At 37.4% G+C, this 15,651-nt stretch overlaps 7 protein-coding genes and 1 non-coding gene across 8 annotated transcripts; 2 read left to right on the forward strand and 6 right to left on the reverse strand.

The window, feature by feature from the left end:
• Positions 1 to 20: 20 nt before the first annotated feature.
• Positions 21 to 1,832, forward strand: SAT4 (serine/threonine protein kinase SAT4; the record flags this gene model as incomplete). The annotated part of the gene is made up of 1 exon (XM_033909060.1): positions 21 to 1,832. The coding sequence occupies one exon, from the start codon at positions 21 to 23 to the stop codon at positions 1,830 to 1,832; it is 1,812 nt and encodes a 603-aa protein (XP_033764951.1).
• Positions 1,833 to 2,286: 454 nt separating this feature from the next.
• On the reverse strand, positions 2,287 to 3,084 carry RVS161 (amphiphysin-like protein RVS161; the record flags this gene model as incomplete). The annotated part of the gene is made up of 1 exon (XM_033909061.1): positions 2,287 to 3,084. The coding sequence occupies one exon, from the start codon at positions 3,082 to 3,084 to the stop codon at positions 2,287 to 2,289; it is 798 nt and encodes a 265-aa protein (XP_033764952.1).
• A 752-nt stretch (positions 3,085 to 3,836) lies between these two features.
• ADY2 (Ady2p) lies at positions 3,837 to 4,688 on the reverse strand (the record flags this gene model as incomplete). Its single annotated transcript, XM_033909062.1, has 1 exon — positions 3,837 to 4,688. One exon carries the CDS (start codon positions 4,686 to 4,688, stop codon positions 3,837 to 3,839), a length of 852 nt encoding a protein of 283 aa, XP_033764953.1.
• Positions 4,689 to 5,293: 605 nt separating this feature from the next.
• Positions 5,294 to 8,443, reverse strand: ADP1 (putative ATP-dependent permease ADP1; the record flags this gene model as incomplete). Its single annotated transcript, XM_033909063.1, has 1 exon — positions 5,294 to 8,443. One exon carries the CDS (start codon positions 8,441 to 8,443, stop codon positions 5,294 to 5,296), a length of 3,150 nt encoding a protein of 1,049 aa, XP_033764954.1.
• An 876-nt stretch (positions 8,444 to 9,319) lies between these two features.
• On the forward strand, positions 9,320 to 10,570 carry PGK1 (phosphoglycerate kinase; the record flags this gene model as incomplete). The annotated part of the gene is made up of 1 exon (XM_033909064.1): positions 9,320 to 10,570. One exon carries the CDS (start codon positions 9,320 to 9,322, stop codon positions 10,568 to 10,570), a length of 1,251 nt encoding a protein of 416 aa, XP_033764955.1.
• Positions 10,571 to 10,756: 186 nt separating this feature from the next.
• On the reverse strand, positions 10,757 to 12,508 carry POL4 (DNA-directed DNA polymerase IV; the record flags this gene model as incomplete). Its single annotated transcript, XM_033909065.1, has 1 exon — positions 10,757 to 12,508. One exon carries the CDS (start codon positions 12,506 to 12,508, stop codon positions 10,757 to 10,759), a length of 1,752 nt encoding a protein of 583 aa, XP_033764956.1.
• A 274-nt stretch (positions 12,509 to 12,782) lies between these two features.
• Positions 12,783 to 13,736, reverse strand: CTO1 (Cto1p; the record flags this gene model as incomplete). The annotated part of the gene is made up of 1 exon (XM_033909066.1): positions 12,783 to 13,736. The coding sequence occupies one exon, from the start codon at positions 13,734 to 13,736 to the stop codon at positions 12,783 to 12,785; it is 954 nt and encodes a 317-aa protein (XP_033764957.1).
• Positions 13,737 to 14,265: 529 nt separating this feature from the next.
• Positions 14,266 to 14,336, reverse strand: SPAR_Ctrna5G. The gene has a single exon. It is a non-coding gene; the product is annotated as a tRNA-Gly (tRNA).
• Positions 14,337 to 15,651: the final 1,315 nt, after the last annotated feature.

Below are 15,651 nucleotides of genomic sequence, written 5' to 3' on the forward strand. Positions count from 1 at the left end.
CGACGTTACCCCTCAAATATATGACTGGTATGAATGATCATAATGCCGCTATTCCTCAGCAAACTCCAAGGAAACATGCGCTATCTTCTAAAGTTATGCAACTTTTTAGAAGTGGTTCAAGATCATCTAGGCAAGGAAAGCCTTCATCGAACATCCAACCACCTTCTAATATAAACACAAACGTTTCATCAGCGTCTAAATCAGCCAAACTTGGCTTGCATACCCCAACCTCTGCTACTGCTAGAGGAGTTTCTACTTCTGCCAATACTGCAGGTGTGAGTAAAACGGGCATGTACATGCCCGAATATTATCAGTCGGCATCACCATCCCACTCCAGTTCGTCCGCATCATTAAATAATCATATCGATATTAACACCTCTAAATCATCATCAGCTGCCTCTTTAACTTCATCGGTATCAGCTCTATCCTTATCACCCACATCAGCCATAAATATTAGCTCCAAAAGTTTGAGTCCAAAATTCTCCCATCACAGTAATTGTAATACTGCCATTACACCTGCCCCTACTCCTACTGCTTCGAGTATTAATAATGTAAATAAGATAACCAATACAAGTGCACCTATTTGTGGGAGATTTCTCGTGCACAAAGATGGTACGCATGAACACCACTTGAAAAATGCTAAGAGACAAGAGAAGCTGAGCACAATGATTAAAAACATGGTTGGTGCAAGCAAATTACGTGGTGAGGCAAAATCTGCTGTCCCTGATATAATAATGGATCCGAAGACTACTTTAAAGTCTAACAAGAATCCTCCTACCCTTTTTGCAGGTTTTATGAAGCAAGTTGTAGACATGGACGATAAATATCCAGAAGGTACACCCGTAAATGGCACTTTGAATGGTTCTGAAAGGGATATAAACAGGTCCGAACAAAACGAATCTAAGAATAATGCACATAGTACCACGTCTACTAAAAGAGATACCCAATGTTTTGCCGAAAAGTATGGCCGCTGCCAAGAAGTCCTTGGCAAAGGTGCTTTTGGTGTAGTAAGAATATGTCAAAAGAAAAATGTTTTGTCCCAGGATGGTAATAAAAGTGAAAAGCTTTACGCAGTGAAAGAGTTTAAGCGTAGAGCATCTGAATCTGCGGAAAAGTATTCTAAGAGATTAACTTCTGAGTTTTGCATTTCTTCCTCATTACACCATACAAATATTGTTACTACACTAGACCTTTTCCAAGACGCTAAAGGCGAGTACTGCGAAGTAATGGAATATTGTGCTGGTGGCGATTTATTCACTTTAGTCGTTGCCGCTGGAAAATTAGAATATATGGAAGCCGACTGTTTCTTCAAACAGCTCATAAGAGGTGTTGTTTACATGCATGAAATGGGTGTTTGTCATAGAGATTTGAAGCCCGAGAACTTACTGCTCACGCACGACGGTGTGTTAAAAATAACAGATTTTGGTAACAGTGAATGTTTTAAGATGGCATGGGAAAAGAACATTCACCTTAGTGGAGGTGTTTGTGGCTCATCGCCATACATCGCCCCAGAGGAATATATTAAAGAAGAGTTCGACCCAAGACCCGTAGATATATGGGCGTGTGGTGTCATTTATATGGCAATGAGAACTGGCAGACAATTGTGGAGTTCTGCTGAAAAGGACGATCCATTTTATATGAATTATTTGAAAGGACGGAAGGAAAAAGGCGGCTATGAGCCAATCGAAAGTTTGAAAAGAGCCAGGTGTAGGAATGTTATATATTCGATGTTAGATCCCGTTCCCTATAGAAGAATCAATGGGAAACAAATTTTGAACAGTGAATGGGGAAGGGAGATAAAATGCTGTCATAATGGGCGCGCATTGAAATAGACAATTTCACTTTCACATTTCACAGTGCTTTGTAATAGTTCGGTATTTTCTACCTCATTCAGTACACTAAAGAATGCTATCTGGTATTCGTGTCCTGTTTCATTAGTTGTATTGTTCCATTTTTATTTTCCATTTTGGCTGATTACGGATCACGTTTTAATTGGTAAATACCATGAATTAAAAAAAAGAATTGTAACCTTATTTAAAAAAAATAGTACATAACAATAAAAAAAGATAATAATTTTGAAATTTATTGCTAGATATTTTTTCGTTTATTGTATTTTTATTGACAACAACACATGCTCCCGCTTATTATCACTGTTTATTTGTTTCCTTAGAAAAGGTTGATTGGTCAGATAAAGTAAAATAGTAGATTATAGGGTTACCCAAGTCTATTAATTTTGAGGGAAGGAAACAAAAATGACCGGAACAAATTAAAGGCAATAGCCTGAATTTATTTTATCCCGAGCGCACAAATATCTAGACTTGTCATTTGCCCTAATAGCTCTTCGATTTTAGTGTCTAATAACCCATTAGCGTAGTCGTCTCTTGATTGTTGGTCCAAATATTGTTGAATCTGTGCTAAGCGAGTATAACCATCAGTACAGAATCTTAGCTGAATCTTGATTAAAGCTTCAAAACTTGGGTCGAAGTAAGGTACTCTCAATGAAACTAACTGTGGTAGTTCAGTTTTTAATTGGTTATTAAGATTTTCGAAAATATCTTTAGCTAAACTCAATTCTTTTTCAGCCCTTGGCAGCTTAGAGGCATCTTTAGCGGGTTTATCCACTAATCTACGAACTTTTGCCTTTGCAGCATCGAAATCTTGTTTCTTATGGTCTCTCTTTTTTATGGCCTCCTCAATTTCTTTGAAATATGTCGAAAATTTTGTTATTGGATCCAGTACAGTTTCTCTTAGAGGCCCGTCCAATTGTTTGACAGTTTCACTATCAAAATCTTGAACACATTGCAGATAATAGTTACCAACGTTGTAGCCACCACCAGCAACATATTTCGAATCGTCGTAAAGGTTAGAGATGACTTCGGCAATAGTGGTTTGTGATGCTGTCACAGCTCTTAAGGAGTCCAAGAAACCCTTGGCTTCTTTTTGCAATGCTTCACCTGCTCTTTGAAGAACTTTATAGCGACGTTCTTCCATGTCATACTCTTTATCAATGGTTTTGTCGACATTCTTAATGATCACACTGTGGCCAGCTCTGTTAATGGCCTTCTTAAAACCTTCCCAACTCATCTTGTATTAGCTTTCTTCTGGTTTCTTATAGTTGAGCTTGTACGGTTTTCTATATCACAACGTTCCCTTTTCTTCTTTCATTTCTGCTTGCTATTTAATTTGTTTTCCCTTTCTTCTAACTCGGATCCTCATAATCGTTCAAAATCCGCGCATTTGGATTGTCCAGCCCCTGCAGCGTCCAGCTCAGCCAACAAAAAAATTATACATAGGTGTTAAAGAAACGTTTCATGTTTGTTACAACAAAAAAAATATAGCGGAATCATATTATGTATGGCAAAATATGGATCTTTTTTTGCCTTTCGATTACATAGTATTAGTCACACCATCTCCCAAGGTAACCTAAGGTTTTATCAGAAACTCATATCCTATTTTCTTTTCTGAGGGAATAAATAAAGTGTTGGCTGAACAAGTAAAGTAGTTATCAAAGAATGAAGTAGATTTGTGTGCTAAATTTTTGTATTTTTGCGTTAACTGTTCTCTTGCATACATCATCTGTGTTTTTATAGTCATTTTCCTACTTTGTTTATGTCTTGTTCTGGTATTTTATGTTTGAAAAAACGCGTAGTTGCAAAGAAACAGAATATTATTAAAAGTGTACGACTGTAAAAGTCATTCTATTTAAACATAGAAAAGTACGATTACTTGATGTAATTATATAAGGTCATAAAATAATTATCATAATTAGAAGATCGAAAAAAAAAACTAGTCTTTTTTTTTATTTCAATAGTTTTCGTTATTAGTAGGTCGTTTCCTTAAAAGATAACCCTTTCGGTAGATGGCAATGGGAATGGGCGAGCCAATACATATGAATTCTGCTTTGTAGCAACACCTGCATATGCGTTGTACCAAGCAATGAAGGCAACAACAACTCCCAGGACACCACCTGCTCTTGTAACGCCAAGTCTATTTGCAAAGTGGCCGATAGAAAGCAGTAAGAAAGTTAATGCCAGTAAGAAGAACAACAAAAAGAACATAACTGTGGATTTCATAGTACAGACGGTTAAACCGAACGTGAAGATGGCCCACCCTAATAAATAAAATCCTAAGGCGTTATTCAAATCAGATTCGTTATCTTCGTAAGCTTCTAAAATACCAAACCAAGGAATGTAAATAGCAGCGAAACTCAACCAAAATCCACCGTAAGAACATAATGCTGTACCACCAAAAGTGTTCTCCAAAGCTATTTCCCAAATACCAGCAATTAGTTGCACCAATCCACCATAGAACATGGCGCAACCAACGACAACATTGGGAACAGTAATACCTTGCGCTCTTGCGTTGAACATAGATAGCACAAATGTTGTCAATGCGAAGGCTGAAAGACCTAAGGGCGCAGGATTGGCAAATTTATGCACTGGGGCAGGAGCCAAACCTGGATTTAAGGTACCACCAAAGGCTTGATATAAGTCACTTTTCAAGAACTTTTGACGTCCGATATAGATGTATTCGTTGTTATCACCTCCAGTATAAATCTTGCCCAACGAGTCATGAGATGGACGTTCATCTTCTGCAACGCCATTAACGTCATTGTCATGAGAGCTATAATATCCGGCTGGGGCATTTTCCAAATCGGTGTTTCCGCTCGTTTGTTCCTTGTCAGACATGTTATTTGTTGTATGTGAGTTTGTTTTGTGGTTGTTTAGTTATATCCGTGTGGCCGTTGACTATTTGTCTTTTTTCTTGTAAACAGATGTTTGTAGTTTCCTGTTGTAATGCTATCGCTCCTGGAAGATGTACAAAATGAATCCGTGGCAAGATCTCGGGAAATACGATCCAACGAAGGTGCTTTATATACAGCTTGCTGCCTCTGACAGAGTGGAGTACAGAGAAAAAGACGCCTTAGCCGCCCAACGCGCGATAACAAAGAAAAAGCTGTAAGTAGCTGCAGTCTTCCCCAACGTTTGTTACCCCAACAATACCGAAATAGCCGCCCAACCGCAAATCTGGTAAGATATCTTTTTGTATTTCCCTGCAGATGACCTTCCACGCCGCCCCTTTTTGTAGTCACGCCTTAAAGGGCTCTTGTTTAGGAGACCCGCATGGGGCTACACGTAAAAACCGTAGCTCGGAGAACCGCTCAGCCGCTCGTCTGTTCCACGGAGCTCCGGATCAACGGGTAGTGGACCCTCTCGGAAATAAGTTAGAAAAGTTGGGGGGCTAAAGATTATTATTTTCTTACGTAAAAAAGACGAAACTACACAACACCTATCTACTTTTGTTCCACAACTATCCACTTAAGGGCTAGATACCCCATTATTAGAAACGCCACATTAAACAGAGCCAAGATCTTGATGTCAAAAACAAGATTCTGGACAACAAATCCGAATGTGCTTAAGATAGTAGCGCCGGGAACCTCAATATTTAAACCGTACTTTCTCTCTTTTAACATCAACGTTTTAACTTCATTGATCAATAAAGATTCGTAGGCGTAGTAGAACACAGAGAAATTTTTCAGATACTTGAAGGCCACGTTTGTAATATTCTTAGTGTTGATAAACAGTCCGCTGAATAGTAGCGAACCCAGAAGCACCAACACACTTAATATAATAGAGTTGTTCAAGTCTTCAAAAATTATGCCGATGGTGAGGATTTCCAACGATATTCCAAGGTTAAACAATATAAGGATCCCGATACATTTGAAAAAGGCATTGTCTTTCATGTTTAAGCCAGTCATTGGATAAACAATTAACGACAAGAGTATAGGTGGTACTACACGTAACGGAACCACTTCACTCATTATCTTACTGATGTAGTATGCAAATGGCGAATAATAGTTATTGGATCTCTCTTTTATGAAAATGATTCTTTCCAGGGCAAATGAACTGAGGCCTGTGAATGTAACAAAACCGAAGTACGTCAATATGAAGAAAAACAGTCCCATTCTGTTCTGAAACCCGCTGATATCATTGGAGACATTGTAGTATAACGTTCCCAAGAATAAACTCAATAGGATCGTTAATAAGTAATTACCCAATAATAGTTTAGGGTTCCTGTACATGTTTTTGAAACTTCTTGAATTCAATATCGATAACTGTTGCAGAAAACCAGCAGATTCTTGACCTGTGGGCAAATCTCCACTCAAAACGTTACTGTCTTCGTCACCTTCGCTTAAAACTTCCTCGATCTCCTGTGTAAGCTCCGCATAATAAACACTATCTTTGTACTTATCGTGTAATAGCTTGGTATTCAAGTCAATCTCAGTAGTGCCTCGTCTTCCATCTGTTCCTTCCACATCTTCTTCATCTCTAAGCAAAGATCTAATCTCATCTCTATGAGCTGCGAGATGGGCCCACTCTCTCTGCGTAGTACCATCACTGCTAGTGAATGTTGTCTGGTGTATGGTATTATCAATATCATTAGCATCCGCACCAGCTTCTAGATCGGAAATGTTTCTGATTCTTCTCCTTTTCCCCTGAGGTCCAGCTTCAAAAGTAATATCAATCAAATAATCCGCAATATTATAGTTGTCCGGACAAATATAACCCTCATTTCTCAAAAATTCTGACACTTTCTTGGCATTTCCGGAATAGACCATCTCACCTTTACTTAATAGGACCAGTTTATCGAATAAATAAAATATATTTGACCTCGGCTGATGAATAGATAGCACTAAAGTTCTATTATAGTCGCTGGATAACCTCACTAAACATTCAATAACATTATTAGCGTTACTAGCATCCAAGCCGGATGTGGGTTCATCCAAAAATAAGACCAATGGAGATGTCACTAATTCGCATGCAATAGAAACTCGACGTTTTTCACCTCCACTAATACCGCGATCAAATTCATTACCAATAATACGATCTTTGATGTCAATAATTCTTAGTTCTTCCAACACTTTATAAACTCGTGCCTTCTTGGCCTCAAATGATAACACTTTTGGCAACCTTAACAGCGCACTGTTTAAGACAGTTTCAAAAACAGTCAAAGTAGGCAACAAAAAGTCATCTTGGTCGACGAACCCGATTATTTTCGAGAAGGATTTACGGTCCATACTAATACCGTTAACTTTTATGGTACCAGAAACATGGCCAGTTTTCCTTTTCATTGCTAGGATGTCTAATAAAGTGGTTTTACCTGCACCAGATCCACCCATGATAGCTAATATTTGGCCAGGCTTTACAATACCACTAATTTCATTTAACACTGTTTCTTCAACGCCATCAGAGTTTATTGAGGGGACACTATAAGTGATATTTTCAAAACTTAACGTCGCCAGTGTGTCATCTTCATTTTGTAAGAAATTATTTACCGCATCTTCATCCGGCAAACGAATGGGAGACTTTGAGGAACCCATTCCGTTTCTAAATAACGGAGATTTAGAAATGTAAAACGTAGCGAATGTAAAAAGCGCCAAGACCATCACAGCAGTCAATGCCAACACCAATTTTCCCTGCCATGATGCTGTTGGATCTTTTGAAGGAGATTTGTAACCCGGAATCTCGCTATAATGAACACATTCACCAGATTCACACTTCAAAGTAATATAGGGGTCACCGAAAATGGTTAAGATTAAATCATTCATAGAAGGTTCACTGAATTTACATTGTCTTGTTTCCAAGTCACAACTGAAATCCCCTGGCCCTTTTATAGTCTCTGTCAAGAAATCTGAGATATCAATAGACCCCTTAGCGCCACACAACATGGTGTCGGGAACACACTTGCATTGAACATCATTACACTTATAATGGGAGGTATTCTGTTCCAAATCGTATTCAAAAGCACAATCGCCCAATCCACAATAGAAGCTTTCTAACTGATCTATCCAAAACTGAAAATTACATTCTTGGTTAGGTTTATCACAAGCAAACGTAATTTGTGGTATTTTGCCATTTAAAATCTGTAAAATTTTTTCATTGGTCACATTACAGCCTGAAAAAACTTTATTTACAATCATACCATTCTTATAACATGTCCCCTTAATACTAGAATCGGGCATGAACGCATCACAAACAAAATCTTCTTGACAAACGTCACAATTAATTCCGCCCCATCCGGCATCGCAATGACAGGTGTTGTTTTGTGCTCTTATGGGACGGTCCTTATTACCGCTTTCATCCGGCGATAGACCGCCACACAGAGGAAGAGAACAATCGTCACCTGCAAAACCTTCTATACACTCACATCTACCAGTATACGAATTGCATTCAGAAAACTGTTTGCATTCAAAAATAGGTAGCATACAATTGAAACATGGCAGGCACGTATCATTGCCCTTATCTTGTGCAGATAGGCGCGACTTTTTCGAAGAAGTACCTCCAAAGAATGGGGCCTCATCTTGTTTTGCAAGTACCACGGAACTGCATAATAATAGAAATGATAATATATTATAGTAGAGGTAACGTCGATAACTTTTCATACTGTAATTGCTTTCAATCGAGTATTTTTAGCGTGCAATTTTTTGTAAAGCGAGTAATTTCTTTTTCTTTTCTATTTTATTAGCTCTAATTTTTATTTTTGATTCCTGACTTCAACTCAAGATGCATAGATATAAAAACATATGCATACCAAGCATTCGCAAGAACTACTTGTAAGTAAGGAAAGAGTGAGGAACTATCGCATAATCGCTTTTGATGATATCGATTAGGGCGCGAATCCTTTATTTTGGCTTCACCCTCATACTATTATCAGGGCCAAAAAAAAAAAATGTTTCTCTCCTTCTTAAATGGGATTACCCTCATATAGCACGTGGCCTTTTTTCAAAAAAGATATTACCGTCATTGGTGACTTTATTATGACGAAAAAGACGAAATTAAAAAACACCCAAACACGCTCGACTTCCTGTCTTCCTGTTGATAGCAGCTTCCAATTTCGTCACACAACAAGATCCTAGCGGCGGCTCGCAGATTTTGTAAGAAGTAATCGAAGGTTCTGGAATGGCGGGAAAGGGTTTAGTACCACATGCTATGATGCCCACTGTGCTCTCCAGAGCCAAGTTCGTTCGATCGCACTGTTACTCTCTCTCTCTTTCAAACAGAATTGTCCGAATCGTGTGACAACAACAGTCTGTTCTCACACACTCTTTTCTTCTAACCAAGGGGGTGGTTTAGTTTAGTAGAACCTCGTGAAACTTACATTTACATATATATAAACTTGAGTAAATTGATCGATACTAGAAATGCACATTTAATCTTTTCCCATTCATAATTTTTCAAGTTCTTGGATGCTTTCTTATTCTTTTTTTTTCAGAACATCAAGGAAGTAATTATCTACTTTTTACAACAAATATAAAACAATGTCTTTATCCTCAAAGTTGTCTGTCCAAGATTTGGACTTGAAGGACAAGCGTGTCTTCATCAGAGTTGACTTCAACGTCCCATTGGACGGTAAGAAGATCACTTCTAACCAAAGAATTGTTGCTGCTTTGCCAACCATCAAGTACGTTTTGGAACACCACCCAAGATACGTTGTCTTGGCTTCTCACTTGGGTAGACCAAACGGTGAAAGAAATGAAAAATACTCTTTGGCTCCAGTTGCTAAGGAATTGCAATCATTGTTGGGTAAGGATGTCACCTTCTTGAACGACTGTGTCGGTCCAGAAGTTGATGCCGCTGTTAAGGCCTCTGCCCCAGGTTCCGTTATTTTGTTGGAAAACTTGCGTTACCACATCGAAGAAGAAGGTTCCAGAAAGGTTGACGGTCAAAAGGTCAAGGCTTCCAAGGAAGACGTCCAAAAGTTCAGACACGAATTGAGCTCTTTGGCTGATGTTTACATCAACGATGCCTTCGGTACCGCCCACAGAGCTCACTCTTCTATGGTCGGTTTCGACTTGCCACAACGTGCTGCCGGTTTCTTGTTGGAAAAGGAATTGAAGTACTTCGGTAAGGCTTTGGAAAACCCAACCAGACCATTCTTGGCCATCTTAGGTGGTGCCAAGGTTGCTGACAAGATTCAATTGATTGACAACTTGTTGGACAAGGTCGACTCTATCATCATTGGTGGTGGTATGGCTTTCACCTTCAAGAAGGTTTTGGAAAACACCGAAATCGGTAACTCCATCTTCGACAAGGCCGGTGCTGAAATTGTTCCAAAGTTAATGGAAAAGGCCAAGGCCAAGGGTGTCGAAGTCGTCTTACCAGTCGACTTCATCATTGCTGATGCATTCTCTGCTGATGCCAACACCAAGATTGTCACTGACAAGGAAGGTATTCCAGCTGGCTGGCAAGGGTTGGACAATGGTCCAGAATCTAGAAAGTTGTTTGCTGCTACTGTTGCAAAGGCTAAGACCATTGTCTGGAACGGTCCACCAGGTGTTTTCGAATTCGAAAAGTTCGCTGCTGGTACCAAGGCTTTGTTAGACGAAGTTGTCAAGAGCTCTACTGCTGGTAACACCGTCATCATTGGTGGTGGTGACACTGCCACTGTCGCTAAGAAGTACGGTGTCACTGACAAGATCTCCCATGTTTCTACTGGTGGTGGTGCTTCTTTGGAATTATTGGAAGGTAAGGAATTGCCAGGTGTTGCTTTCTTATCCGAAAAGAAATAAATTGAATTGAATTAAAATCGATAGATTAATTTTTTTCTTTTCTCTTTCCCCATTCTTTACGCTAAAAATAATAGTTTACTTTATTTTTCTGAATAATTTTTGATTATTTACGTATATATAGACTATTATTTATCTTTTAATGATTATTAAGATTTTTATTAAAAAAGTTGCTCCTTTTTGGCACAATTAACCAGTTGCTTTTTTCTCCCATTCGATCTTATTCCTGTGTTTGGGTTCAACGTATTTTAAGTTTAATAATTCGAAAATCCTATGTTCGTTAAAGCTTTCAAGAAGGGTATTGTTTCGAAATAAGCCGTGTTGTGTAAGCTTAAGGCCTTTTTGTGCTGCCAATATTCTTATCCATCTATTGTACTCTTTAGATCCAGTATAGTGTATCCTTCCTGCTCCAAGCTCATCCCACTTGCAACAAAAAAAGTCCAGTCTTCTGCAATAATTCCCATCCTTAGAGCTCAAAGACATATATTGGTCAATTGGTTTTAATTTCGTTTCTTCTTCTTCCTCTTCAATTAGCAATGTACCTTCATCATTCTCCATTTCTTTCAGTTCTTCTAATTTTTTTAGAGGCAGTTTAACTCCCATGAAAAATTTCTTGATTATCTCAGATGAATACCACCTCTTTCTTTCTCGATATCTAACAATCTTGGCTGCACGAAATCTCTCCACTATTTTTTTTACGAATATGTTCTCCAACTTTGGTGTTAGCTGTAAAAAACAATGGATATAACCATCCTTATATAACTTAATACAAAGAGTTTCCATGATTTTTGCCAATTCGGTCGTGTCATTACAAAACGGCTTGAAAAATAAAAGATCAATGTCACCACATTTAGAATATCCCCTATTATAACTTCCTTGTAATTCAACTTGGCATTCAGGATCAATTTGGCGTAGTGCATTTTGAACCTTCTCTAGATGTGCGAAACATTCATTTCGAGACATCTTACATAACCAATCGTCGTAATATGACCAACCAAATAAAATTGTCCAATCTGAAACAAACTCTTCCGGATCTTTTTTAGCTGCAACACAGAAACTTTCGAAATTTAGAAGATTCCAGCGTTTAGCAATTTCTGGCCCAATACCGTAACAATTATTGAAGTATTTTAGCTTATCTTCCAACCCCATTGAATCATTCAAACCTGGTAACACTCCTGTATCTAATATAACTTGTATTTTTCTAGCAATGCTAGGCCCGATATTCCTTAATTTAATATGTGCTTCTTCACCGGAACTAATGTTAAAATCGCAGTTTTCCAGCGACTGTTTGGCAAGTCTATAACTTCTTGCACGAAACTTCTCACCTTTAATCTCATACTTTTTAGTTAATCTTTTCAATGCTGCGATAATCAATTCGTTATTCTTATACTTTCTCTTGTTAGTCACAAGCGATGTTGTTCCTTCTCCTTCTTGTGAGGGATGTTTAATAAATTTTGAAGCCTGTAAGATATATGTATTTTTGCCGCTATCATTCCCTTCATTTTCCACGTCGGTTGAAACCTCACTCTCTTTATCAGTAGAACTTTGCTCGTCATCAGTGTCATCAGATATAGCAATAATAGATGGCCGAAATCTAATTAAATCACCTTTTTCAACCGTAAATTTGTCATTCTGGACCCATTTTGTGACACAGCTAGTCTTCAGACATTGAATGTTTGATTCTTCAATCTTATTAAGAAAGTCATCGATACCATTTAAGCCTGCTTCCCTTTGGAAAATATCTTTCTGGATCAAATGCATCTCAGGATCAACAAAGGAGTCATCAATCAAAATGACCACTTCTTTAGCATCAGATTGAAGACAATTTCCAAAACCCGATGCAATTGTAGCGCCTTTTTTTTTCAATATATTTTCAAAAAACCTGTTATAAGATGTGTTAGGATTAGGTAAAAAGGTGAAAGTTTTACCCTTTAGAGACATGAGTGGTTTGTCGAACTGTTGGCATCACTATTCTTCACTTATTATCACTAGGACATGTACGTTCCTTGTAGACCCTTGAAATTATCAACCCTATGTATTGAACGTCTCAAAATAATTTTAGGCCGAGACCGATTGTGAGAATGGAAGATTTCAGCAAGTGAAATACCATCCTATCCTTACTTAAAAAAACCAGCGGAAAATAGCAATATTCTACTATTACAAGCATTGCCAAGTCCTGAATATATAAATTTGAATATACAGAATTTCATTTGCCTTAACTTTTTGTTGCCTGCACGATTAAATCTCCTAATGAGTCCCAGGATTTCACAAGGTAAGCAGACTTACCACCTTCCTTTCTACAAAACTTTAACCAAGATGGACCGCTGGCGGTTCCAAAATTCGAGATTTTATCCCTTGAAACACCAATAATTTTTTCAGTTATTTTTACGAACTTGGAAGGATTTTCCTGCGGGTTTAATAGCAGTACGCCATTAGTAGATGGATGTAGTATGGACAACAAGTCGGTCTCACTGTCCCCTATATACCAATAGCTGCAAGTGCTGTCCTCCTTATTACCATCCGTGTCAATCTTAGCTAATATTTCATCCAGTATCTTGACCTTATCGAAGCCTGTCAATAATCGACAGTCAAACTCACCATTGTAAGTCGGAGGATATTTATCTGCGAATTTTTTCAGACCGTTGCAAAAAATATGACTATTATTGAGTCTTCTGTTACCAATGACTTCATAGATAAATTCTCTTGACCAATTTATTGATAAAACGTAAAAATCATCTTCAAAGCTTTTGACAACTGAAGAGCAGAACCGTTTGAAACCGTCTCTTAATAAACAGCTATCGTGATTTTGATCTCTAGCGAACATTCTCATTTGTTCTAAGGTAATTGACTTAAAAATCTGCTGTTTCGTGATTTCATTTACACTATTTAACTCAACAACCCTGTTATGATTTTGATATTTCAATTCGTCTGCAAACAACTCATTGAAGTTTGACCCTGAAATTATTGAAGATACATCTGAAGGTAACAATGGTAGTGGTCTCCTTTCATTGTATTTGTATTTATGGTATCCATCCATATACGTCTTGGTAAAATGACACCACTCAGGTTTCAACCGCGGGTTTAGTAGATACGGTAATTTAGCAATGGTGCCGATTGTATCAGCCCTTGTGATTGTTTCATCAAAATCTGAAATAATAATGTTTCTCATGTTCTTTACTGGTTCACTCCTTATCAGTGCAAATTGTCATATACATTGGCCCGACTGCAAACATTGCTTTGTATGAAGAAAGGTCGCCTACAAGGAAAACGAAAAGAACCAACACCCAACTACATAATGATAAGAAAAAACTAAACAGATAAACAAGTTCAATACGTTACATAGAGTGAAACGTTTCACTGATCAATTGTTCACACACTTCTATATCAATTCCGACTAAGAAAACGAAGGAACCGACTCAAACCGGTGTAAAAGCTAAGCTTTCAATCTCTGCTCCTCCAAACGAAAATAATGCTTGATATCACGTCCAATTAAACTATATAAATAATTTTAGAGTGACACCATTGTGCAAAGAGGGCATTAAGCTTGTTTTCTCATTCCCTAAAAAAATAACAAGAAAGAGAATAGAAAGTTTTACATAATAAATTTTCTCTTCTTATGTACTTTTCCTTTCGCCAAATTTTTCATGAAAAAAAAAGAGTAGAAAGGCAACTCAGTATTCATGAAAATATCAAAAAACTGCGCAAGCCCGGAATCGAACCGGGGGCCCAACGATGGCAACGTTGGATTTTACCACTAAACCACTTGCGCTTGTAATTATGTTGTTGTTGTATCTCAAAATGAGATACGTCAGCATTACTAGATTTACCAACCTAGACATAAAATTTTGTATGAAACACGTACGAAACAATAGTTCCAAAACTGTTGGAATGAAATTCTAATATCATCTATTTAATAGTATATTATAATATGCGGTGCAAGAGGATGACATAAAGATTGAGAAACAGTCATCCAATCTAATGGAAGCTGAAATGCAAGGATTGATAATGTAATAGGATAATGAATGACAACATATAAAAAGAAAGAAGATAAAATAATAACACTATGTAGAACTATCGATTCCCTTTTGTGGATTCCTATATCCTCGAGGAGAACTTCTAGTATATTCTATATACCTAATATTATAGCCTTTAGTAACAATGGAATCCCAACAATTATCTAATTACCCACATAATTCTCAAAAACAGACAAGATTGAGTATACTAGGCAACCTACTTGCCTAAGATGAACCAAACCAACCAAACGTATAAATACCTGAACAATTAGTTTAGATCCGAGATTCCGCGCTTCCACCCTTTAGTTAGATTCAGATCTTATATAGATTATATAGGATAAGTAACACTCTGTGAATCAAGTTGATAATAAGTCTGACAACAAGTTACTCTCCTAAACGACTTTAGGATTGTCAAGACATCCGGTATTACTCGAGCCCGTAGTACAACAGTTGTATATTGAATACATATATAATAAATATTGATGCGTCTTGGCAATCCTAAACGTACGGTCTCAGGGAAGTAACTTGTTGTTGTTGGAATGAAATTCTAATATCATCTATTTAGTATTATATTATAACATGCGGTGCAAGAGGATGGCATAAAGATTGAGAAACAGTCATCCAATCTAATGGAAGCTGAAATGCAAGGATTGATAATGTAATAGATAATGAATGAAACGTATAAAAGGAAAGAAGATAAAATAATAACACTATGTAGAACTATCGATTCCCTTTTGTGGATTCCTAGATCCTGGAGGAGAACTTCTAGTATATTCTATATACCTAATATTATAGCCTTTAGTAACAATGGAATCCCAACAATTATCTAATTATTCTCCCAATTCTCAGTTGTCAAGACTTATTGCCAACTTGATTTAGAGAATGTTACTCGTCTTGTCTAATCCATATAAGATCAGAATTTAATTATGAGAACTGGGTGAATAATTAGATAATTGTTGGAATTTCATTTTCGTTAAAGCGTATAATATTAGGTATACAGAATATACTAGAAGTTCTCCTCGAGATATAGGAGTCCACAAAAAGGAATCGATAGTTCTACATGATAATAAT

The sequence above is a fragment of the Saccharomyces paradoxus genome, chromosome III (genome assembly GCF_002079055.1).
Source record: "Saccharomyces paradoxus chromosome III, complete sequence".
NCBI lineage: Eukaryota > Fungi > Ascomycota > Saccharomycetes > Saccharomycetales > Saccharomycetaceae > Saccharomyces > Saccharomyces paradoxus.